We start from the raw sequence: 24,818 nt of genomic DNA, 5'->3' as shown, positions 1-24,818 counted from the left end.
TCTTTAACAAATGAACTAGCTTCCAGTAAAATAACCAGAAACCAGCCAAGTCTCATTTTGGCCTTTTGTCAAATCAGTTTTGTGACCTTCGTTAGCTGTGGCTGATAAAATCTGCTGCCAGAGACGTTTGTCATTTCAGTCAGCGCTAAAAATAAGAAGCTGCTCGTTATTAAGTGTTTTGTTTACCAATGAAAAGAAGTCTGTTTAAAGAATAACTCCACGTAATTTAATTTACTTAAATTACCTTTAAGGGGGAGATCAGGCTTCAAACATAAAAACACAGACAATCCACATATGTTCAAAACAATCTGAAAATAGAGAATAGTGTTAAGAGAAAGGAGAATAAAAAGACACACATGGGGGAACTTTGCTGGCTGCACATTATTTCAATGTGTTCATCAATTTCTACACAGAGTAAACTTCCTATGGCATAAACTAAATAATTAGACGTTCATTATCCTCTGAGCTTTGTGAATCAAATGAAAAACCACTATCTGAACCCAAACACCTACACCCCCAGACACAGGCAAAAACTGATCCCTCTGTGTGTGTGTGTGTGTGTGTGTGAGTGTGTGAGTGTGTGAGTGTGTGAGTGTGTGAGTGAATGTGAGTGTGTGAGTGAATGTGAGTATGTGATGAAGGCTGTCAGCTGGGCAGGTTGTCTTTGTCCAGACACACAGGCCGTGTCAGAGAGGAAACACTAAACTGTGAGTGTTTACCTTCAGCTCTCAGTGTCTCGTCCACCGGCCGGAGCTGCCCTCCACTCATTGTTATTCTGAATCACTATTCGCTGATCTGTGTTATTGAACCAGGCTGGGCTTGAGTCAACAACCCCCTGCCAATCCCAGAAGGCATCGCTCCACCCTCAACAGCAATACTCCAGCTTTGAGAACAAACACCCCCCGGCTGTCTCTCTGTCTCCACGTTCTTGTTTCTCTCTTGTTCCTCTGTGGCTCCAATATATCAACTGCTTTAGTCCCAGAATGCCGCTGACATTCTACAGCGAAACACGAAACTGAAGCCAGGGAATTTAAAATCAGTCCTGTTATCACTAAAACAGACTTTCAGAGTTTCTTCTGTATCTGTTTTTAGCCCCAGCACCGAGCGGCAGCTAATTCGATACGCCGCTGAGATGATGAATAGTCGGGGAAATACAGAGTTTATTGTGAGTAATTTGTCTTATTTATTATCAAACCTCTCCTTGCGTGCGATAAAGCTCTTGTCGATGGATTTTTTTTTTCTACCCCCTCACCAGGAGGAATGTTTAGCTTGGCTGCCGTTGAAAGGCTGACTGTGATTGGCTGAATCCACACTACAGTCACTCCAATGAGAGGACAGCAACTTAGAAAGAGCCACAGAGAGAGAGAGAGAGAGAGGGAGAGAGAAATCCCAGTCTGTGTTCCCTTCACTCGTTTCTTTATTGTCTGTTTTTTGCTCTTTTTCTTTTTCTGTCACTCTCCATCGCTCTCTGCTTTGTAACTGATACCTTTTAAATATACTGCGAGCGCCTGGGGGATTGGCGTCTGTGAGACTGTTTTAATTTGGCCGCTGTCCTCTGAGTGATCCAGGTTAACATAATAATCAGATCCAGCTCAGCGGCTCATTTTAAACTATGTGTGAAACATGGTGTGAATGGGGCCTTTTTAAAAGGACTCAATACTGTACAATCACTGTGATTTGTAGGAATCATAATGAGCTGGTTTTACCTTCAATATAAAATAGTATTGAATTTACTATATCATGATATATGTATATGTATATTGTGATATATCAATATATAATTGATGAGAAATTGCAGTATGAGGAGGTGCTGCTGATAAGGAAGGATGAAATGATACATTAAGATGAAATAGTCATTGGTGACAGAATATTTTAACCATCAAATCTTATATTTAAATAACAGTTAAAAAGTCTGGAGAGAAAAAAAGGTTTTATATGCTGCATTTTTTAATGTCTTTGCCATTGATACTAATTTAATGTGCTGTGAAGTTTAAGTGGGATGTGCTGGTGGATCGAGCAGTGGTGGTGGGAGAGAATGTGCAAAGCTGAAACAGTGAAGCTCATTAAAGATAAAGGTTCAGACCAAACCCATATTTACCTCCAGCTATTGCCTCAATTCTGACCACAGACACTCGCACCATCAGCTTAACAAGACTAAGAGCCAACAGCCAGGCTAACAGCTCTGTTATTGAAGCTTCTTTCATACAGCACGTTCAAGGCGGGAATGTTGTCCCTTTATTCCGGAACAGAGCTGGATCGACGTCTGTCTGAAATGGAGAGCCGGCAGAGCGGCTATTTAAAATCACACACCGGGGCAGCATCATGTCAGCTCTGTTTGGTTCAGTGTAAACAAGCAATAATGAGGAGTCTCTCTGGGATCTCTGGTAGATGGCCACAGTGGTTCTTTGCACTGAATGCTAACATCAGCATGCTAACATGCTAACAATGCCAAAGCTTGCATGTTTATGTTTAGCAGGTACAAAGTTTACTATCTTATTTTAATGTGCAGCATACTAACATTTGCTAATTAGCATTAAACACCAAGTTCATTCACATTATTAGTTTATGATCAAAACTAAAGTACTGAAAAAAAAAAGAAAAAATGTAATTGCGTCAGATGAAAAGTTCTTAAAATTCGTCCTCTGGGATCTTTGACCATGAAGGTCTGAACTACATTTCACTTCATTTCATCAAATACTTGTGAAGATGTTGAAATATTACGTTACAAAAATATTATATTTCAATAATAAGCAAAAATGTTAACCTAATGGTGAATATTGGCTGAAGTATCGTTATCAGATTTTTGAAACTCTTAAATGTCGACTTTGGCATCAGACAAAAAACTGAAGCATCTGATTAAATGAAACAAATTTAATAACTTCAGAACGGAGATACAGATTTCACAGAAGTGTCAACAGTGCTGTTGATGGGGACCGAGAGGTGTCCAGTAGAAAGAGCCATGACAGACCGACGGGCTGGGAACATAAGCACACCTACACGAGAATCAATGAGCGCTTTGAGAGGCTGTCAGGATGTGACCGGGCGCCAGAGAGCAAAGTGAGGCAAAAATAAAGGAAGAGAGCGGGAAGCAGAAAGCTGTTGCAATCAGGTGAGACGTGGATATATGCCAGGAGGGGGTGGGCAGTAGGGGCAAGACCTGGTTCTTTACCGGGGCCGGCGTGTTGGTTAGCTGTAACCTGAGCAGTGACAGCGGGGAGAGATCAAAGCGGGGCCCGGCCAGGGCCCTGGAAGACACAGATGCGGGGGGAGCCGAAGGGTCATGCCGAAGGAGGAAAAAGGCCTGATTCCCTTTCCTGTTCACTACCGAGGAATGCTCTCTGCGGGATGGGACGTGTCCCTGCCGCTCAGCCCGCTGCGTCCTGCAGCTGCTCCTGTGGGACCGAGCTGGCATATGTGGGAACACTGGGCCCCTTTGTCTTAAGGATCCAGACTACCTCCTCCTCATTTTGTCAGCATGTCACAACACACACTGACACACACAAAGTGAATAAGGTGGCAGACAGGTCCATTTGCATGTTTCCTAATGAGAAATATCACAGCTGATGGCAGCTGTGTCGGGCTTCAAAAAAATCTTTCAAACACGTCCTGTAAAAGTTACCTGGAGCTCAGCTCAGTGCTCTGAGCAGGTACAAACAGCAGAAAGTATCACTTACCCTGTGGAAAAATGGATGCAGCTACAGTGTTTTTTAAAACATGGTAAAACTCAGACTGTTCTCAGACTGAGGATTGTTTAAAATCTTTCACTCCTAATGCTGGTGTGATACCTGAGGCCTGCTGTCGATGCCAAAAAGTATAAGCAGCCAAACTTTTGATTGAATAGAGAAACTGATGAGGATCTGATCGAAGAACAAGTAAACAAGATTCTGAATCTGACCAGAGATACAATAACAGCTTTCAGTACTTGACAGTTTTCTCTACGCGGTGGACACATTTCAGTCCAATCCAAAACATGAGTGAGGTCGAGAGCCAACGTGTCTGAGTGATCCAAGGAATAAGACTTGAAAGCATTCTGCTCCTGAGTGTGCGTCTGTTTCTGATTAATTTGATTCATTTCAACTTGTTGGCAACATGTAGGTTTCATGACACTAGTTTACTTTCATTGCTTATTGTCATTTGAGACGACTATCATACTGAAGAACAAACAAGAAATCACTAAACTTTACAGATCAGCAAAAACTAAAAAAAACAAAACTTTAAACAGTAAAAAAAAATCAAAATTAATAACAAATCATTAGTGGTTTCGAACAAAAAGCTTTTCACGGAGGTTGACTCACATCCAAAATAGCTACAACAGTAAAGAAGTTATAGTTTTTTTTATTTAAGGAAAAACAATAACCCAGCGTAGACTGTCTGTCTTGTATTATAGATGATATGTTGTGTCAGATTTCAGATTTGAGCTGATGGATGAAACACCACTGATGCTTGAGCAGGTGTAGCCTTACCTGTAGGTTATCAAATGATGTTTAAGTATGTATATCTTGTTGTCTAGTAAAAACATCTTTTACTTTGAAGTTCTCTATTAAAACAAACTCAGTGTGTTCCAGTCTCGAGTCAATGTATGCAGTTAAAGCTGAATTAATTATTAATCAATATTAGTTAATTCATGATAGTTGATTGATCCACAAGTTTCCAAGCCATCTTAAGTTACACGAACTTCTGTTTTTAGGTTATTCTGTAACCTTTTCTGTTTTGAATAATTTCATAATTTGCCTCTAAAATGATTCAAATAAAACACAGGAAAGGAAAAGTCACGATGTGGTTCACAACCTGCAGTGAAACCTGTGACAAGTCATTGTTAGCACTTTGCTTCTTTGGAAATTGTGACATTGACACAAATCATTAGCTCCAGCTCTGGTTGCAATGAACCATCATCAGTAAGAAGAGGTTGGACTTGTTTGTCAGGACAGCGACTGGACTTCAGGACTCATCCACATCCTGGAAGTCCAGACTGGGGTGTAACCAGTCAGCCACAGAAACAGGCAGACATGCGGGCAGGCAGGCGGACGGTGTGACTCAGAGTTCCACTGTTCCTCCAGCCTCCTTTAGCCTGGCTCTCAAATCCCCCCTGACAGCCGTAGCGTGCGGAGAGGAAAAAGACATATTTCTGGCCAGAGAGGAGGGAGAGGAGATGGTGGTGGTGGTCTGGGGGGGCAACAGGGGGCAAAGGCAAAACAGAGCGAAGGAGGAGGCTAGTGGGGGAGTAGGGATATGCTGCAAGCTGTGTAACTGATCGCTGGAAGTGATTTGGCTAAAAACAACACGTCATTATAGGTGCTCGCAGGGGCAAAGCAAACAGCTCGTATTTTAGAAGGGAGAGGAGAGAGAGGACGACAGGGCCGGGCAGCAAAACCGCCCCCCCTCACCCCGACTCCCAGAAAAGATGGGGTACGTGTGAGATGTGGTGTCATCCATCAGAGCCCAGTTTATCCACCAACCGCTCCATCTTGACGGGACGGCCGAGGTCTGTCGCTGTGACCCCCAAAACCAGACGCATACGTCCAGCAGCTGGTCTGAAGATGGAGCATGAAATCAGCCCCCACCCGCTGTATCCACATCCCCATAGTAACTGATTTATACGGTGTAGATACAGGCCTTTTATCATCCCCCTCAAAAGGCCCCGGTTGCCGGGCGGAGGACAGCCAGGTCCTCCAGGTTTTGGCCGTCAGCCTCCGCCCTCTTCACAGTGTTGTGTTTTGACATCTCTCTGGTTTTTATGGCTTGGCTGTTCTGCTGTTTACCCCTCCAGCCATTAGCAGTCTGTAACTCAGACTCATTGTGGATGTCCAACACCTGCATCAGAGCAGATGAATATTACATTAACTTTTTATGAGCCTTTTTTTCTCCAGTGCTATGACTGAGTGATTGGTCTGGCCCAGTGGTGGTGGGGGGGGTTTTCCCCGAGAGATGGCTGGTGTCAGAGCTCCACCTAGTGGTCTGTTGTTATACAGAAGAGAATATGTGGACGTCCAGCTGTATGGAATGACTGAATATGTGATTCTGACACCATGTGCTGCTCCAACAGCTGCAAGGATTTAATTTAGTTCAGTTTTATTTCTACAGAGACAAATCATAACACACATTATATCCAGGTCCTTTTCATTGTAAAGTCAGTAACACTCACAGTGTTATTGACACCTCAAGAAAAATATTATGGACATGTGTGTGTCTCGATCCTCTCTGTGTATCTGATAATTCTTTATCAGGTCGTATTGATGGATGGATGAGAGTTTTAGTGTCACTGAATGAGAGAAATGATCTGATCTTTGATCTTTGATTTGACTGACAGCAGATTTTGTGACATTGCTAAAATGTTTACTAAAATTCAAGTCTGAATCAAAGATTACTCCCAGATCTCTGGCCTCATGGGTTCACTGCAAACCGTGGGAAACTAAAGTTTGGCTCATAAACTCCCTGTGTGTTCTGTGTTGTCTCATCTTCTCGTTTTCTCTCCAGTGTGTCAGACCAGTTCATCCCATCGGCTCAGATCCAGGCTGATCGACCTGTCAGTGCCTACGGTTTCCGTCCCGATGACCAGTTCTTCTACAGCTACACCACGGCCTCCCGGTAAACCTGGACCCTGTCACACACTGTCTCACACGAGAATGCTGTACAATCACTGCTCAGACTGCAGCTGTGTCCCCGATACCCTCTGTGTGCTACCGAAGCTGTGTCGAAATCATTGATTATTAACACTTGTGTATTTTCTCTCTGTGGTCGACAAGTCCTCCCATCAGTTAGTCAGTTACTGAGTCAAACAATCTGAATGTTCTAGAATCAAGTGTCATTGTCTTGATGTTAAAGCGACAAAAGGTAATCTGTCTTATCTGAACATACTGACTCATTCGGGGTTTTTAAAGTGTTTTTGTTTTGTTTCAAATTTACAAAATCCTCAAGACTCAAGGTGAAAGTAGAACAGACGAGTCCTACAAACTTTAAACCGTGCAAACCTTTATATTGAGGGCAGTCTAAGATTCATTTTAGCTTTAAACAGAAGAGTCTGTAAATAATATTTTAATGTTAACTTTGCTGTGTAACAAGCTTTTAATAGTTGTGTCTGTTTCATGAAGCAGCTGCTAGTTTAACACTGAACTGTATTCAGATATTTCTGATTTGGATGTTACAAAACTGAATGTTTCTTTCTTTCTCTTTTTTTTTTTTTTTACCACAGTTTGCCTCATGTGAAATATTATTTCAGGCAAGAGAAAAACAGCAAGAGTGTGTGTTAAGTGTGGGTTTATTCTGTTTTTCTTACTGTCAACAAATCAGAACCAAACCAACAACGTGCAACAAACAAAACTTTCTGCCTTCTTTTCTCGTTACGTCGTTATTTTCACCTCAGACTAGTAAGAATCTTGAGGTCTGGACAGATTTAAGTGTCTTGTGTTTCAAAAGAGCAAGAATGAGACTAATATCCCTTTAATCTACTACTACTACTACTACTACTACTACTACCGAGTTATTCATCAGACACGTTTATAAATTATACAAGGATATTTAGGTAATAGTTTATTTGGAAGTCTGTGTTTTCTTAATTATTTCCTTGGACTTTTACTGAAAATAATGTAAATTGGTAACAGGTCATAGGGGAAATGCTGAGTTCAGTTGCTGCAGTTTCAATTTCATTTTCTTTTTTTTTTTTTGGCCATTCGGCTGCCACAGTGGATCGCTGCATATTCTGGCCTGGCACAAGTGTTACGCTGGATGCCCTTGCTGACGCAACCCTGTACGGGGAATTTAGAGTTGCAGTTTCAATTTAAATAATGCTAATTAATTGCTAGTATAACCTGAAGATTCTTTGAGTCAGGGGACGGCAGGTCAACTAAATTTTCAAATATAAAATTTGTCTTCAGGAAAGAATGTTTCACCACAAAAGGAAAAGTATCCAGTCATAAAAATTAAATTTTTCATGTTTCAATTGAGCTTTTCTTCAACAATTACATAAACTCACAGATTTAGTTAGTACCAATTTACTCAGCTCTTCAGGAAACTTATTAGGAAATAATTAGAAGATGACAGAGCGACTGTTATTTTCCTGTTTTGCCTTTGCTCAGTGAAAACACTGCATCAGTCTGTATAAAATCCAAGCTCTGGATTACGATGTCATTTTATTTATGTGAATGTAATTTGAATCAAAACGTTAGCAGCCTTTATTGTATTATCTTGAAAACTACTTTTTAAATATGAACAAATGTTACAGCTGCATTTTTTTTATTCTTGTCTTTGATGTGCCTGGAGCGCTGCTGTCCTGCTGAAATATGAAGCACTCTACTTCTGTGGTGCAATATATCATATAAATGGATGAAATATTATTGTAGTCAGACTATATTTCATATTTAATCTGTCACAGATGTAGGATTACTTGCAGGTTTTTCATATTTCTCAGTACAGTGTGACTGTTGTTGGTTAAAATTTGTTGTGGACCATAAATAAATAATCAAAGCATCATGATGTATTTGTTTAACTGGCAAATAAAACCATTTATTATTTGTGCTGCTTTTCCAAGATCCAAAAGAGAGTGGTGAGTTCACACAGAAATAATTTGACAGCTGTTTTAATTATAGACTCTTGTTTTATTAATAATATTTCCACGTTAACCAACATTCATCTGGTGGACAGTTTATGGTCAAATGTTCCTCCCTGCACTCAAACTGTAAACTACTAATCATGTCTGTAGAATCTGCTCCGTACAGGTAAAAGGCACAGGTGTTCAGACTCAGACCAGTCTCTCCCCCAACCACATCCACCTGACGGAGCCTGGGTTCCTTCTTCATGAGATATAAGGCACGCAAGGACAATATGAAGGTACCGGTAAGGCACATTAATGAGATTTTTTTCAGCTAAAAACAATCCTTCAGTTGGTCAAAAAAATCATATTAAGGAGAAAATAAGTTCAGCTTAAATGTGACTTTGGCAGTGGTACTGATCTAGATCATGTGGTCTAACATATTAAAATATTTGTTATAGTGATTTTTTTTAACAAGCTAAAGCTCACTGATGAATTCATAATGAAATTGTCATGTAGTCTGTTCAAAAGAATAGTTTGACTTTGTGGGAATTAGGTTCATTTGCTTTCTTTCTGAGAGATGGATCAGTCTTAAGTCTGTGTCAAGTACAGAGCTGGAACCAGGACGTGGTTAGCCTAGCTTAGCATAAAGACTGTAAGTAGCTAGTAGCAGCTAGCCTGGTTCAGTGTTAAGTCCAAAAATACATCACCTTACCAGCACCTCTAAAGACGACCAATTAACATGTTCTGTGTTGTTAAACCTGTGCACAGACAGGTCTTAATGTTTGAGAAAAGGTCTGTCTGCAACAACCAGTGGTAGAAAGTAACCAGGTACATTTACTGAAGTACTACACTTAAGTAGAAATTTGAGGTACTTGTATTTCCATTTTCTTCTATTTCACTACACGTCAAATATTGTACAATTTACACCACCTTGATTTACCAGCTATAGTTTAGGACTTTAAATCTGCTAATACCTTTACTTTTGTAAAAATCTGCAAGCAAGATTTTTACTTGTATTGAATGATTTTTATACAGTGGTATAATGAATTAAGTAAAGTTCTTAATGTTTATTCCACCACAGATTCAACAAACAGAATATATTGTGTTGATTAATATTATTTTAACTCTGGACAGAGCCTGGCTAGCTTCTTTCCCCTGCTTCCAGTCTTTATGCTAAGCTAGGCTAAGCTATGTCTCTGGCTCACATACAGACATGAGACTGATTCCATCTTCACATCCTGTTCTCAAAAAGAAAGTGTTTCAGCACATTTTCCAAAATGTCTACAGTCATCTACCACACCAGTAATTTCTGGAATCTTCTGTCATAAAATAATTTTAACTCTAAGTTTCCTAAAACAATTTGGTGCTAAAATAATTGTTTAAAAAATGTCACTGAAGTCAGTGAATGAAACAGATGTGTTATTTTTCTACACCTGACACAGCTGATGTAATGATTTGTGTAAAGGATATTGATTTGTATAAATAATTTAATGTCATTTCATGCATATGTGTTAAAGTTCATGGAAGCTTTTGTGAGTGTTCCTGTTCCTGCTCAGACAGGAAGTCTCCTTGTTCTAACAGAAATGGAAGCTACTGTCACATCCCTCAGCAGACCACAGTAGAACATGGTTAGCTTGTCCCCCGCGCTGATGAATCATCACTTGGCCCACATGTCCTCCAACGGCAGTTGTGATTGGTCGTGATGCGTCATTCCTCTTTTGGAACTCCGCTGGGGTAACGCTGCACCAGCTCCTCCACCTCAATCACCTCTGACACTAGGTTGCGGATGTCCTTGATGCAGTCTGGCGGCCGGGCTTCGGGGCTGGACAAGGTTTCTTCTTTGTCCGGCTCAGAAGACGGAGAGGTGGCCTCCGCTGAATCCTCTGCGTTCACACTCGCTCCTGCTTCGATGTCCCTGCCCACACTGACATCACCGCCTGTATCGCCCACCGTTGGGGTCTGAGGAGACGGCTCGTTGCTCGTGCTTTTATCCTCAGGTGCATCGTCTGAGCTCACGGGTGATTTGCTGACGTTGGCCTCGTCCTCCAAGACATCAGAGGTTGTTGAGACCTCGTCCTCGCTGCTCTGTGTGACTTTGACTTTCTCTGTGAACTCCACATCTGAGGGGGGTGACTCACTTCCTACTGACACATCCAGAGAATTAGGATCTGAGACTGGCTCTGCTTTGCTTCCCTCCAAGTCCAGACCAACATCTCCAGGTGTAAGTGCAGGTGCTTCACCACTAGAGGGCGCCTCCATCTTGACTTCTGAGCTCTCGCCCTGTCCGTCTCCCTCACTGCTGACTACTTGCTGAGAACCAGTCTCCACTGCTGGAGCAGCGACTTCATTTGGAGGATCAGCTTCTGGAGGATCAGCTTCTGTTCGTGCTGCAGCTTCTTCTGCATCTCTCTTTAAATTTTCTATAACAGCGGGAATTTCTGCCAAAGCTACTTCTGCTTCTTTTAGAGCATCTGTGCTCTGTGTCTCTGGCTCAGCAGCCGTCTCAACTTTCTCCGTCTCGACACACAGGACTTCCTCTTGGGTCGCAGTCTCTGGGGCAGCTGCTGCTACGTTGACTTCTTGCGTCTCTTTCGCAGTGGTAGTGTCGACTAAAGCTGCCGTCTCAAGTGCAACAGTGGTGTCTGCTTCTGCCTTCACAGTTTGGATGAACTCTTCTGCTTCGGGTGCAGGTGTCTTCTCTCTCTCCTCCTCCTGGCTGACTGCGACACTCTGAGCGATCTCTTTCTGTTCAACTTTCCCCAGAGGCGTCTCAATCACTGTCACATCCGCTGAGGCTTCACTCGGCAGCATGCCGTTCTCTTTCTCCTGCTGCTCTTCCTTCTGGGGGCTAGGAGACACACCGTTCACCACAAGAGGAGAGGGGGGCTGGGGCTCAAAGGAGGTTTTAGAAGGAGAGGCGAGCGCCATGGCGGGGCTGCCCGGAGTGGAGACGGGTGGGGAGGAGAGGCTGGACTGGCTGACCAGGTCTCTGCTGTCTGTGAACAGGCTGTATTTCTTCAGACTCGCCGCTTCCTTCACCACTGCAGGACAGAGAGAAAACAGGAAGGATCATAGGCGACTCGTCCTGTGTTTTGCCTGTTTGTCATCATTAGAGCATCTTACTGTACCTTTGGTGACCTCCTTGTCCAGAGTTTGAAGGAGGATGCTCTCATAAACGTTCTCAACGTGGATGAAGTTGGAGTGGTCGGCGTGGATGAACTGTTCAAGACCCTGGAGCTCCTGCACAGAGAGACAAATACACAGGGGTGTGTTGGTGCGTTTGTTTGGGCGGAATACCAGAAAGTGACATCACAGTAAAGCATTTCCTGAGAATATTGACCAAAATTTGACCTTTTATTTTTCCCTGGGAAAAACTACCTATGCAGGTTTGTGTGCTTGCATGTACAGTTTTAGTCATGAATCTACAGATTGTTTTATCTGATGATCACCTGAAGCAGCTGTGCAACTGTTGCAGAGTCTGTGTGTGTCTGTGTGTTTGTGTGTGTGACTCACAGTTTTGCAGGTGGGGGCCAGGTTCTTCTTGATGAAGGGCAGTGTGATGGAAACGAGAGCCTCCTGGAAGATCCTCTTCCTCACTGTACTGCTGTCATAGTCGTATTGCTGAAGGATAAAACACAGGAGACGAGAAGTCAAAGGTCAGCACAGCTGTTGTGACAACATTTCATTTCAAGCTTCACTGCATCAAGTTTCTCCAATAACAACTAAAGCAACTTTCCCACTTCAAATTCAGGTGACTTGAACTGAGCACAGTAGTGTGAGAGTTCTAATAGTTATGTTCACCTTTATTTTCACTTAACTGGGCTGAACATAAGTTCACTGAAAAACTTTGTGATGTTTAATGTCAAGCTGTTCCAAAAATAACATCCACACTTCTGCAGAAAATCCTGGACATCATCACCTCACCCACCCGTTGTTACTAGAGCTCCAGAGAGAAGCCTGAGAGAGGAGAAACTACACTGAGACGGTTTCCGGTTCTTAAAACCACAAATATATCTTCTGATGGAGATCAACCCTTCAAATAAAACAGCAGAAAAATGTAAATATGGGACTTTTAAACTCTTCTAATTCCAGCACCTGCAGGTTTTGTGTCTGTGTTATTAACAACAAACTGACCTTGAGCACTCGGTGTTTAACCTTCTCGATGGCAGAGCCGGCGTTGTCTGGGTTGTCCTGGAAGGCTTTGTACAGCAGCTGCTCAAAGGTGTAAGCTGCGTTCTCCATCAGCTGAGAGAAACACACAGGAAGACGAGGTGACATCAGGTCAGGCAGCAGTTTCATGCCCCAAACACAGAGAGGAGGGGAAAAAAACAACCAAAATAACAGAGCAAACAGCTGGAAAATCCAGCAGCCGCCCACATCTTACTCATCATGAGTCTTTTAATGTTTCAGCTCTGAAATACCAAGTCAGCGTAGTGTCAGGCACATACACATTACAATCACTAGTGTGTCATAAATATTGGCTGATGAATTAGTGAATCAGAAAATCCCTCCACCCACTCAGTCTGAGCAGAGACAGAGCTCAGCTGTGTGAGGGAGAACGTGAGTGTAATGAATCTGACATGAGTGCTGTGTGTGTGTGTGGCTGTGTGTGTGGCTGTGTGTGTGGCTGTGTGTGTGTGTACCAGCTGCAGGTCGATCTGAGCGCTGTGGATCACTGCTGTGATGTTTGAGAAACCAAATCTGTCCTGCAGGTGCTGCAGCTTCTCCTGCAGGGAGCCGATCTTCTGGTAGCAGCTCAGCAGGTTTGGTCTCGCCATGTCAACAAGAGCCTGGGGGGGGGGGTGATTTTAAACTAGTGTATAATTAATTGTGTCATAAACTGTTTTCTCTCTCTCGCTCTCTGACAGATCTGCATCTATATTCAGATTGACAGTGCTCTCTCATGAACTACACAGTTTCTAAACCACCTCAAACCTACTTTGGTATCTCTGCACTTACAGTATGACTTGTCCACCAACACCAATATATCTGCAATAAACTAATATCAGTTAGGTATATATTTTTACACATCAGCCTGGATAATTGATTGGTCTAGCTCCACGTTATATTTTATTTCGAAGTTGAACAGGGACATGCCCATAAGGAAAAATAAATCCCATGGTGACAAAAAAATTATTTCTCAGCTCTTAATGTTGAGTCATTATTATGTCTGGTTTAATAAAAGGGGAGGTTTCAGTGAAAGAAAAAGCCAGAGGAGGATAAATATAAGAACGAACCTTCTTCAGCTGCTCGTTCTGTCCTCCCACCGGGAAGTCCTGACACACCTGGTCCATCATGGTCTCGCTCAGCTGGCGTCCCTCATGGAAACCGGAGCTGATCGGCTCCATCAGTTCCTCTAGGACCGAGCCCAGGTACGGCTGGACGGACTCGGAGCACAGCTTCTCCGCCGGCTCGGATACTTTGGCTGCAGAAGAAAATAAAAACCCTTTATTTTTTTAGAAGCAACTTGACCCATCAAGCCACTTTCCTCTGACGCCCCCTGCTCGTCCTGCGTCTGACAGCAGGTCGGCCTCTGAATGTGCAGGAGGAACAGAACGGTACCTCTGACTTTTTCCTCCAGCTGCCGTCTGGAGTTGAGGATCTGGTCCATGTCGGAGTGGATCAGCACCTCCTGCTGCCGGACCGACATCCGACATTCCTCCTTCAGCGCCGACAGTCCCTCCAACAGCTGCTCCTGGACCAGGATGTACGCCGCCTCCACCGTCTGAGTGCGATCAGTGCGTTCGTCAAAAACCATTTTAAAATTAAAGTTCACTTTCTTACTGCTTCATATGAAGGTTTCTAGTTTTACAGCAACAGCAGAGACATGTGTAATGCAGCCATTGGCCTCCAGCATTGACGTTTAATGTATTACTTTAGATTTAACTAAATTTTAAAACCCTTCAAACGTTTACAAGCATTTTAAAATGCTCTGAATTAAAACAATATTTCATTTACATCATCAGCCCTTCTAAAGGTGTCAGGTAACAGTCTGACTCACAGCGAACCACACTCTCTTCTTCTCTGTCTTCTTGGCTTTGAGACGAGGCAGCATGTCTTTCTCTAGAGTGGGAAGCAGCTGCTCCATCACCACGTTGGCCATCACCTGCAGACACACACACACAGGACTCAAGTTATTATTTTCATTCACTGATTTTTCATTGGATCGTTTCACTTTTAATCTGTCCAGAGTATCTCATGTTTCCAAAGCTCAGAGAGACGTCGTCAGATTTCTTGTTTTGTCTGATTAAGTTCCGATTGACCTGCTGTGAGGCCTCTGACCAGACCTCCAAACAGAAAACACCTCTTTCTGTAAGATTCAGGAGTTCAGTATTATAAAAAAAACAAAGCCAGAGTCACAAAGAAAAGGACTCAGGTGATTAGTAACTACAAAACTCCAGCTCGACAATCTGCACACACGTTTTTCTGTCGGGTCTGTGGTTATAAAGCACAGCGAAACTGTGTTGTTTCTGCTTGCAGCATTTCACTCATTCCATTCATTTCTCAGCTCTGACTCGTGTGTGTGTGCGTGTGTGCGTGCGTGCGTGCGTGTGTGTGAGACGTGTGCGTGTGTGTGTGTGTCAGACGTGTGCTATGGGCAAAAAAAAATGCTGGCGAGTGAGTGCACTGTGGTATGTATTTTTACTGCATGAAGAGCAGAAATAACAGGAAATGTCTGACTTATTGCTAAAACAAATTGACTTTAAAGGGTGGGTGGGTGTGTGTGTGCACATTGATGAGGGGCGACCTCAGCAAAGCTTCCTGCAGCAACTCAAACTTCCTTTCACCTCCAGCTAATTTTGAGCAAACAATGCAAGCGAGCAGTGACACAATGGAGCACTGATGCTGCTGTTATGTGGGAGGATTCCTGCTCTGCACAATGAGCCATCACAGAGGGAGGTGACGAAAGAAGAAGAAAGAGAAGAAGAAGAGAGTAAAGACGACAGGAACGAGGGAACGACAGCTCCACTCCTCCCCACGTCTCGATCACCACGCTCAGTTTTCCCCTGGAAGCCAAAGATTAAAGCAAACAAGAGTGAGAGGATGCAAATGAAGTGTGACTGTGATTCGTTCACGCCCTCCATTCCTCTTCATGCAAACACCCTGCAGACTGTAATCAGGACCGTGGAAGCTTTTCTAAACTCAGCACCTTAGATCTGACATGGAACTCATTTTTACCTTTAAAGACAAAGAAATAAAAATGACATGGGAAAAATATGCTGGAAATCAGCAGCTGGATGCAGAACAGTGTTAAAATATCCATTATCTGCCACTATTGTTTTGTACATATTATATTATTATCTATTATTAACCTTTTTCTTAAGTATTTGAAACTGACATTTGCAGTTCTTTTCTCTTGCACTGTCCACTTTGCTGCTGTAACACTGCAAATGTTCCCACTGTGGGACTGATAAAGGACCATCTTAATCTTCAAAACCCAGAGTACACTGTGCATGAAGACAAAAATATGCCTTCACAACTGAACTGAAATGATGCCTCTGATATAAATAACAGAATAAACCACAGATGCATCTTGTAGCATTAGATTCTGTCACTTTATCCATCTCTGTCTCATCAGATCAGCCTCAGATTACTTTAAAAAACCTGTACTCATGGTCTTTAACATGTTTATATAAAGATAACTATGTATGGTTAATGCATAGGTGTGTGTTTACACGTCACTTTGTACTGTGCATCTGATCCACGCCGCAGGGATCAGCAGAAAGACTACAAAACGACATCATCATCATCATCACCATCACCATCGTCGTCACAGCTCAGCCACAGAGCACCGCTCCACCGACAAAGCTCAACATCTGTTTCATGAATTTTTAGTCGCCTCCAGGATTGAGTTTGTGTGCTTGACAGAGGCAGTTCATCAGCTAGTAAAATGAGACCAAAGAGGAATTCTGGGAAAATTGCATGTTTTTTTCTTCTTCTCTTTATTTGTCTTCTATTCAGCAAAAAATCTTTCTCCAGAACATGTGCTTTCTACATCATGTGCTCAGATTTGATCGATATAATGATATTTACTTAAAGAAATAGCTATGTTACTTCTACTGCTGTCTGTCTGTCTGTCTGCCTGTCTCTCTGCATGTCTGTCTGTCTGTTTTTCTGTCTCTGTCTGTCTGTCTGTCTGTCTCTCTGCATGTCTGTCTGTCTGTCTCTGTCTGTCTGTCTGTCTGTTTTTCTGTCTCTGTCTGTCTGTCTGTCTGTCTCTCTGCATGTCTGTCTGTCTGTCTGTCTGTCTGTCTCTCTGCATGTCTGTCTGTCTGTCTGTCTGTTTTTCTGTCTCTGTCTGTCTGTCTGTCTGCCTGTCTCTGTCTGTCTGTCCTTGATCTTATTTGCATAGTTTCTATGATAAACCAGGTTTTAGACAAACATCTGGAAGAGAAACAAAATCTAACACCCGGGAAGTGATGATGATGATGATGGAGATGAAGATGAAATGAGACCAATATCAACCTTCTCTTTTCTATATGAATAAAATCTTGAAATTTTCCTTCAGTAGGTAGAGGTGAGTAATCATTTGTATTTTGGGAACCGTAGTTGTTGCTAACAGTGTGAACAGTGACGGAGAGTCAGGATGGGTACGTACCCTGACATCACTTCCTATCAGCATGTCCCAGGCCTCGTATTTGCCTTTGTCCTGCCTGTAGAGCTGGATGGCTTTGAGGAAGGCCTGAACCTCACAGGTCTTCTTCTTCAGGAAGTCTGACGCAGGGAGGGAAAAATTAACACAACGTGACATTCATCAGCTGAATGAAATGTAAAGCTCTCAGCATCCTTCACCGCTCCTCGGAGCTGGTGTGGTGAGCCTGTTGCCATGGCAACTGCTGAAACTGGTTCAAGACATACCACACAACCAATCTGTGTCTTGTGAGAATGAAAGACCGATTCACTGACTGTAAAGTTTGCTCATCAGCGGAGGCTTCAGTCAGATACGGTTCAAACTGATTCCAGCGCTCCGAGGCCGAACGGATCAGCTGATTAATCACTTTGTCGACTGACAGAAAATTCATCAGCATCACTTTTGACAAATGATGCGGAACCCTACTGATCCCAGCTTCTGAGATGTGAACGTTTTCCTGTGATATCAACATCTCTGTGGCTCCTTTGAAATTATTTCCTGACAGAAATTAGTATAAACTGTTCATCTATGATGGAGTGATGTTATCTTTCCTGAGGTTTTCTGTGTGTTAACTCCTTGACACACAAAAAGTGATGTGTGGGATTTAATAAAAACAACATCACAATGAACAATATGAATTAAAACAAGATTGTGACACATAGTTTCAGTTGTCATTAATACTGTTACTTTCTGTCGTGTTCCCGTTGTCGCAGAAGATGGTAAAAGTCAGATCTACTGTGTGTTTTCTGAGTGTCCCACCTTGGTTCTGGTGTCGGATGCAGTCGGACAGGATGGACAGGAAGGCGTCCTGCTTGGCCTGCTGTTTGAAGCAGAAGTACGAGTCCCTCCTGTAGGGCAGACGCAGGTAGACTGGAAACTGACCTGGCATCCCCGACAGAGGAGGAGCAAAGTCCTCCTTCACATCTGAAACAGAAAACACAAGAGAGCAGCACTACTGACTGTTTCCTTCACAGACCCTGTGAGCACACACCTGTCAGCAGGACTCTGAATGAAAAACATTCATATCCTGCAGAGGATGAACCCTCTGACTTTCTCTAGCGCCGCCATAAGGTTCACACTTATGGTTTTGAATGATATGCTAACCTATGGTAATCTACCATACAGCAGGTTACCATAATTAAGTTCTTTATTTAGCTTTGTTATTCTAACTCTGTTTTTGTGCCTTAATGCTACCGTTGGCGATGAACGTGCACATCTAACAGAGCAGAAGAAGATGCATGAGTGACTTCTGAGCTTTCATGTGGGATGATATTCGACTCTTAAAGGTTCAGCGGCTGTTCTACTTTTTAAACAACTGAACCAGATGAGACTCTGACCTCCTTCCATCTGGATAAAAGGCCCTGAGGTCAGGCGACCGTACAAGTCTGTGAATCAACAGAATGTCTCTCTGCTGCAGTTCGGTCACATGCACTGAATTATTTGTAGAAAATGTTTCTACTGTTTGATTTAGTGGGAAAATCTTAGCTTCTATTGACAGCCTGCACATGAGGTGTTTAGGGAACATCGGTAAATTGTAGCATCTACCAATAATCTGCATGTGAGTGTGGCATTTAAGGAACATATCAATTGTAGCTTCTACTGATAGCCTGCATGTGAGGTGTTTAGGGAACATTGGTAAATTGTGAAGTCTACTGATATTCTGAGTGTGAGGCATTTAGAGAACATCAGTAAATTGTAGCGTCTACCATGAGCTGCATGTGAGGCATTTAAGGAACACAGAGTGCATAAATTGTAGCCTCTACTGATACTCTGCATATGAGGCATTTGGGGAACATTTGTAAATTGTAGCTACAGAAAATAACCTGGGTTAAACTCTCTGCTCATAAACTGCAGAGTCTCTGCGTGCACACTGGTCACATGCTGCACCATCCATCTCCAGAATAAATTCTCAACTTGTGGGAAACATCTGTCTCGGTCACATATTTACATGTTGCTTCTCCTTTGTCGTTCTAATACTCAGACACATGTGTGTGCCTGGTGTTATTTATAAATTATTAGTATGATGTTTGATCAAGCAACAATTCTTCAAAGGGCCCCTCAGAGTCTAGGAACACCACTTCCTGTCTCCTAGTCGTGTAGAAACATCATTTTAAGGAGACAGAGTTGTTTAGGGAGCTCTCTACATAAACACACACATGAAATCTTAGTAAAGTCAGTGACAGTAAACGCATCATCGCCAGGAGGAAGTTGTGGTAGTGGAGGGAGCATGAGAGCGTCAGAGGAGGAACAGTGTCAGGTTGCAGCGGCTGTGATGTACACCTGCATGAATGTGATTGGACGTTACTGGTCAGGTGAAGCAGCTTGTGCTCTGCCTGAACCAAACCTCCTTCATCACATCCATACACAGCGGTGGCTCCTGTGCTCACAGGTCACACAGGTCGTCTACGAACAGGTGACATCACTGTCAATCCAGTGATGTCATCTCCTCATTTCCATAGTTTATCCTGAAGAAGTAAAACAGGTTAATAATTAAACTACAATACTGTAGCACAGTTGGCGTTTACATGGTGTGTGTGATATAACAGATGGTTTTGGGTGTGTGAGATTTCTGTTGTTAATGTGTTTGTTTTCATCTCTGAGTGGGACCAAAGACAATTTTTCCGCCTCAGCTGAACAATAACGTTTATTCTGTTCCACCGTGTGTAACTTGGCATCGAGTGTCTCGTCTTGTTTGCCTCGTTGGGTTAGTGCTGCTCTGCCACTGCGCTCATGTGCACCTGCAGATGAAAAATGAGCTTCACACTCCTGCAATTCATCCCCTGGTAACATCTATGTTTAGTCAATGCTCCCTTGCAAATAAAAAAAAAAGTGAAAAAGGAAAAATGTTTTAATTTGCTTGTTTGGGGCCCACAATGTCTAAAGGGTCCTAATGAGCAAATGTATTTATTTGTTTATTTGTTTATTTGCTTGTTTGCTTGTTTGATAGGGACGATGCATGTTAAAGAACATCAATACAAACCACATGATGTAAACATGCTGGATTATTATATCTGTCGTCCCCAGGAGGGCAACAGAAAACAGAAAACATTAGTCACACAAATTCAAATATAAAGTACACAAATAAATGATTTAACTAATAAATGAATTCCACTTGTGCCTTTGACCTGGTGTCCTCAGTCCTGAGCTCAGGTTAGAGGAAGACGGTTAATCCCAGGTCACTGCTGTGGTCCGCAGCAGGTCGTGTTTTACAGCTTCACTGAATTCAAAACAGTTTGGTTCATGTTCAAACTCGCCTGCATTTACAGGGGAAACCAGTTCTACAGTGATTTAAGGAAAATTCCACTAAAAACTGTGTCATTAAACACACCGTAGGTGCAGGTATTGTGACACACACAGAGACAACACAGTTCACAGGAAACAAGATCCAGAAAATGATTTACATGATGGGAAGTGAGGGGATCATGTACCAGTCCAGACCTGTATATCATCAGTGCTGCAAATGGGGAAAGTTTCCAATCAGATTCATGGGTTTGATTCACATGATAAATTTGTTTTTTTAAAATATTCACAGTCTGTCTGTGTGTGTGTGTGTGTGTGTGTGTGTGTGTGTGTGTGTGTGTGTGTGTGTGTGTGTGTGTCTCTGCTGGAGACTCCAGACGGTCTCTGTTCTCATTCCACAAACATATAAACAGTTTTTACCAGATTCCTTCCTCCCACCTGAGCTGCTTTTAGCTTCGACGAGCGGACGTGGGTGAAGTTCACTGTTCACAGTCACAGTGGGAAACAATTTAAGTTACAAGATACAAGAGTCAAACATGAGTCTGAGTCAGCACTGTGCCTTCACATCAACACATCAGCTGCAGCGTCACAATCTCACAATGAAAAATATCTGACTGGAGACAGAGCAACGCTGTAGATGTGCACTTAATTTAAACTGGAAATAATTATTTGGAAAAATTATAACTGGTCCACTGTGTAGATTTTGAAAGAAGAACTATTTAATTAACTTGAAATTATTACACATTTGATCAGTTAATGCAGCGTGAATTCTGCATTATGTTACATTACATAATAAGTCAATAAGTTAAATCCATCAGACTTGAGTGCGTAGCTTTATCATTATAATTATCATTATCACTATCTAGCTTTATCTTTATCATTATCTATTATTAACAGACAGGTGAACAGAGCACGCAGGAAACACACATATTAAATATCATTTTATCCTTTTATAAAGATTTAGAGAAATATATTTCATCCTTTAAAAATAAAAGCATATATAATATCATCTTTGGTCTCTGTACAGTCGACTACCTGCCTCTACACATCTCCATGTGAAGTCTTAATTCACTCTGTTCCTCCTCTCGGTCCCTGAGTGAGTGTGTGTGTGTGTGTGTGTGTGTGTGTGTGTGTGTGTGTGTGTGTGTGTGTGTGTGTGTGTGTTATTTTTGTATCGTGCTCAGTGTTTGTATGTGCATGCACTGATGGGGTGTTTGCAGAAATATGTCACACTCTCGACTTCCTAGTGTGGGTGTTGGGGCGGTCTTAGGCTCAGCTTGTGATGTTAGCACCTCAGCCGCTGGCAGTTAACGATTAAATATACAAAATGATACAGGCGCTGTCTGACAAACATGTTGCTATGTAGCAGTAATTAAAATACACTAATTAGTACAGAGTAATTATAGACCAGAAGAATTATATTGCTCTAATTACGTAACGATGTGCTGTATTGTGTGTATTATCGTGTATAAGGGTGGTGGTGAATTCAGACAGCTGTGGTGCACTGTGGGAAAACAACACCGTCATTATTCTCTGCTGTAACTGTCACTGGTGTGAAGATATCATGTCTGTACTCACTGGTATCATCAGGGAAACACAGGTCCACCATGGCCATGTAGCGCTCCTCTGTGGTCAGAACAGTGCCCCCTGTAGGCAGCAGCTTGTGGCGCGGAGGAACTCCTTTCAGAAAACTCTGGAGGAAGAAGAGGAAGAAGAAGAAGAAGATGATGAAGATGATGACAAAAGGCAGCAAGGTTTTGCTCTTTTGTGGTCGTCTGACTGTGTCACCGTCGCGCTCACCTCCAGGCTCTCGTGACACTCCAGGCAGTAGTTGGCTCTCACCACCACGTACCTCTCCCTCCACTTCCTGGTGTCGTCAAAATAAAGGACGCCCTCCTCGTACAGCACCTCGGCCTCCTGAGGAGCCTCCTGCCAGACACAGAAAGCACACAGGATAAAGGAACACGAGCAGAACTGTTTGGTTATATTTGTTGAGTCTTTATTTTTATGTCCAATTCTTAATTTCTAATTTTTAATCCCTCATTTTAACTTGAAGTATTTTCAATTTATCATTTTATTCCTTTAAAGTCTGACTTTACAGCACATTATATATTATATATTTTATAAACCTATTGAATATTTTGTAATGTTGTCTGTCTTGTGTGTTCTACGCCACTGCGAAAGGCAAGTTTCCATTCTATGTAAATTTAATCTGAGTCTGAGTGTCCTGATTGGATAACTGCACAAAAGGTGGGATAATAACCTGTGTTTACTGTGACATATTCTTCATTATTTCTGATTTATTGCTTGTTGTCATTTGTGGGTTTAAAGGAAGTTTCCACATCTCATTCATGTGAGGAGCTTTTATCCATTTTTGGGAGAATCTGTCTTTGTGATTTAGGTGAAGTGACACTTGAAGCACAGCTGGATGACATCACAGATGTTAGTCACACCTGCACAGGGCGTCAGGAACCACGTACCCTCTGTCTGAGCAGCTGCGTCATCTTCTCTTTGTGCTGCTCCAGGTCGTCTTCCACCTGAGAGAACCGAGCCACAGAGAACTGCTTCCTGTAGCACGGACTGAACTCCTTCAGCTCGGCCTCGGCCTGGCCTGCACAAAGACACACACACACACAGGAAATACATTACATCCACTGGTTTCATTGGGAAATTAAAACTTTGACTTAAAGCTGTGCAAACATCTATTACGCTCAAGGAAAAGCGTTGAATGCTGAGCACCAGCCCGTTAGCGTCTGTAGACAGACTCTGCCTTGTGGTCAGATTTCAGAGCAACAATGGGAGGGGGGCTGAGCTGGTGTGGGCGTGTTGCTGCAGGTAAAGGATGAAATATGAACCAGGAAGTGCAGCTCGAACACAAAGACTCCACATTTTTCAGTCACCTGAGAAAAGATTCTCCACATCTGCAGGAGGGAAGTTTCAGTTACCTTACATGCAACAATGAAGCAGTGAAACAGGGAATTAAATGCTGAGGTCAGGGACCGGGGGGGGGGGGGTTGAGTCATCTGATGAAAGCAGCAAGATGATCAAGATAGATAGATTGATAGATAGATAGATGACTTTATTCATCCCCGAAGGGAAATTAATCCGAAGGGAATCCTCAAGATTCAGAGGAGATTCAAATCACACGTGAAAGGATGAGCTGGACAGACAAACAGTCCATCTCCAGCTGTCAGCGTTTCCATCTTTTCTCTGTAAAACCTCAGCTGGCAAAGTTTTATTTATATTTTTCCATTTGCACAACAGAAACTAACGAGAAACATGCATGACAGGAAGGACTGCAGTTCATGTTCTTGACAGTGTTGTATCAATACAATTCAACCTGGCTGCTTCCGTACCACAGTTTGGTTTAAGTCATTTATGAAGCAGAAATAACCAAACATCTGAGCATTTTTCATTTCACCCTGCAGCTCGAGGTGTGTTTCTAAACTACGGTCAGAGCCAGGCTCGCTGTTTCCCTCTGCTTCCAGTCTTTATGCTAAGCTAGGCTAAACATGGACACACAGGAGACAGGCTGCGGATTTACCAACATCTTAACTTCTTTCATCTGAGTAATGGAGCTGAATCTTCCATAAATGGTCAAAACTCTGGACATCTTTAAAACACTGAATTAGCCAAAAGCTTGACACACACACACACGCACACACACACACACACACACACACACACACAGCTCTCTAAAAACAAAAACCTGAGCTCATTTTCCATCTCTTCCTCTGTGCTGGGACATGCCCGTCTTCCTCCAGCCTGGATAACAAACACCAGATGATATCAGGTGATCTACGGTGGCCCGCTAGGGTCAGCTGAGAACAAAAAAGAGCCATGTGCTCACAGGTTTGCAAACCGTGGGTATGGATTTGTAAACAGAGAGCACAGATTTACACACAGCTCTTTTCTTTCAGCTGACCCTGGTGCACTGATCAGACCACAGAGGCTGCTGTTAGTGTCTCTCCGGATCTGTCCACGGCGTCCAATTAGACTCTGTCTCTGTCCAAGTCTCCGAGCATCAACCGGATCCCTCTCACTTCCCGCTCTCCTCTGTCCCTCCTGCGGTTTGTCGGCCTACGGCTGCTGGCAGCACACTCACATGAACACTGAGAGAAAAGAAAAACCTCTCAGGTTTCTCTCTGTTCCTGCGAAACCAGGCCAGATTCCTGTCGCGGAGGGATTCAGTATCTTAGGAAAAACAAAACAAAGCTCGGCACGCAGACCACTACAGCTCGGGTAAAATTACCAGAGAAATTTTTCCAATTTTACCCATTTTCTGTCTACGCTCTGCACGACTGCAAACCACATCACATCCACCAGAGAGAGGAGGAAAGAAACTTTTCAATGACTGTTTACGCAGCTTTAAAAGTTCAACATCCACGAGCTGTTAGAGGTAATTCCCTGTGACACATC

General features: G+C 42.8%; 2 protein-coding genes across 4 annotated transcripts in view; one reads left to right on the top strand and one right to left on the bottom strand.

Moving 5' to 3' along the window:
* kifap3a (kinesin-associated protein 3a) overlaps positions 1-8,464 on the top strand; it is a 34,846-nt gene extending 26,382 nt beyond the window's left edge. Inside the window, exons 20-21 of one of the 3 annotated variants that reach the window (XM_071486574.1) lie at positions 1,093-1,165; positions 1,256-1,424. In XM_071486574.1, coding sequence (XP_071342675.1) covers positions 1,093-1,165; positions 1,256-1,291 — 109 coding nt within the window. In that variant the 3' untranslated portion in view covers positions 1,292-1,424. Of the gene's footprint in view, positions 1-1,092; positions 1,426-6,474 lie in introns of those variants that run through there. The other 2 variants (XM_071486573.1, XM_071486575.1) reach the window with 2 other exon arrangements.
* A 9-nt stretch (positions 8,465-8,473) lies between these two features.
* niban1a (niban apoptosis regulator 1a) overlaps positions 8,474-24,818 on the bottom strand; it is a 30,032-nt gene continuing 13,687 nt past the window's right edge. Inside the window, exons 2-14 of the mRNA XM_071486572.1 lie at positions 22,880-23,010; positions 22,200-22,328; positions 21,978-22,092; positions 17,919-18,083; positions 17,127-17,242; positions 14,529-14,633; positions 14,090-14,252; positions 13,765-13,952; positions 13,171-13,317; positions 12,662-12,772; positions 12,041-12,148; positions 11,656-11,767; positions 8,474-11,568 (exon numbers count right to left, since the gene is read on the bottom strand). Of these exons, the coding sequence (XP_071342673.1) occupies positions 10,235-11,568; positions 11,656-11,767; positions 12,041-12,148; positions 12,662-12,772; positions 13,171-13,317; positions 13,765-13,952; positions 14,090-14,252; positions 14,529-14,633; positions 17,127-17,242; positions 17,919-18,083; positions 21,978-22,092; positions 22,200-22,328; positions 22,880-23,010 (2,924 nt within the window). The 3' untranslated portion in view covers positions 8,474-10,234. The remainder of the gene's footprint in view (positions 11,569-11,655; positions 11,768-12,040; positions 12,149-12,661; positions 12,773-13,170; positions 13,318-13,764; positions 13,953-14,089; positions 14,253-14,528; positions 14,634-17,126; positions 17,243-17,918; positions 18,084-21,977; positions 22,093-22,199; positions 22,329-22,879; positions 23,011-24,818) is intronic.

The sequence above is a fragment of the Trachinotus anak genome, unplaced genomic scaffold, assembly GCF_046630095.1.
Source record: "Trachinotus anak isolate AG129_WGS33_773 ecotype Australia unplaced genomic scaffold, CSIRO_AGI_Tana_v1 ptg000010l, whole genome shotgun sequence".
NCBI lineage: Eukaryota > Metazoa > Chordata > Actinopteri > Carangiformes > Carangidae > Trachinotus > Trachinotus anak.
This window is presented reverse-complemented; position numbering and strand designations above follow the sequence as displayed.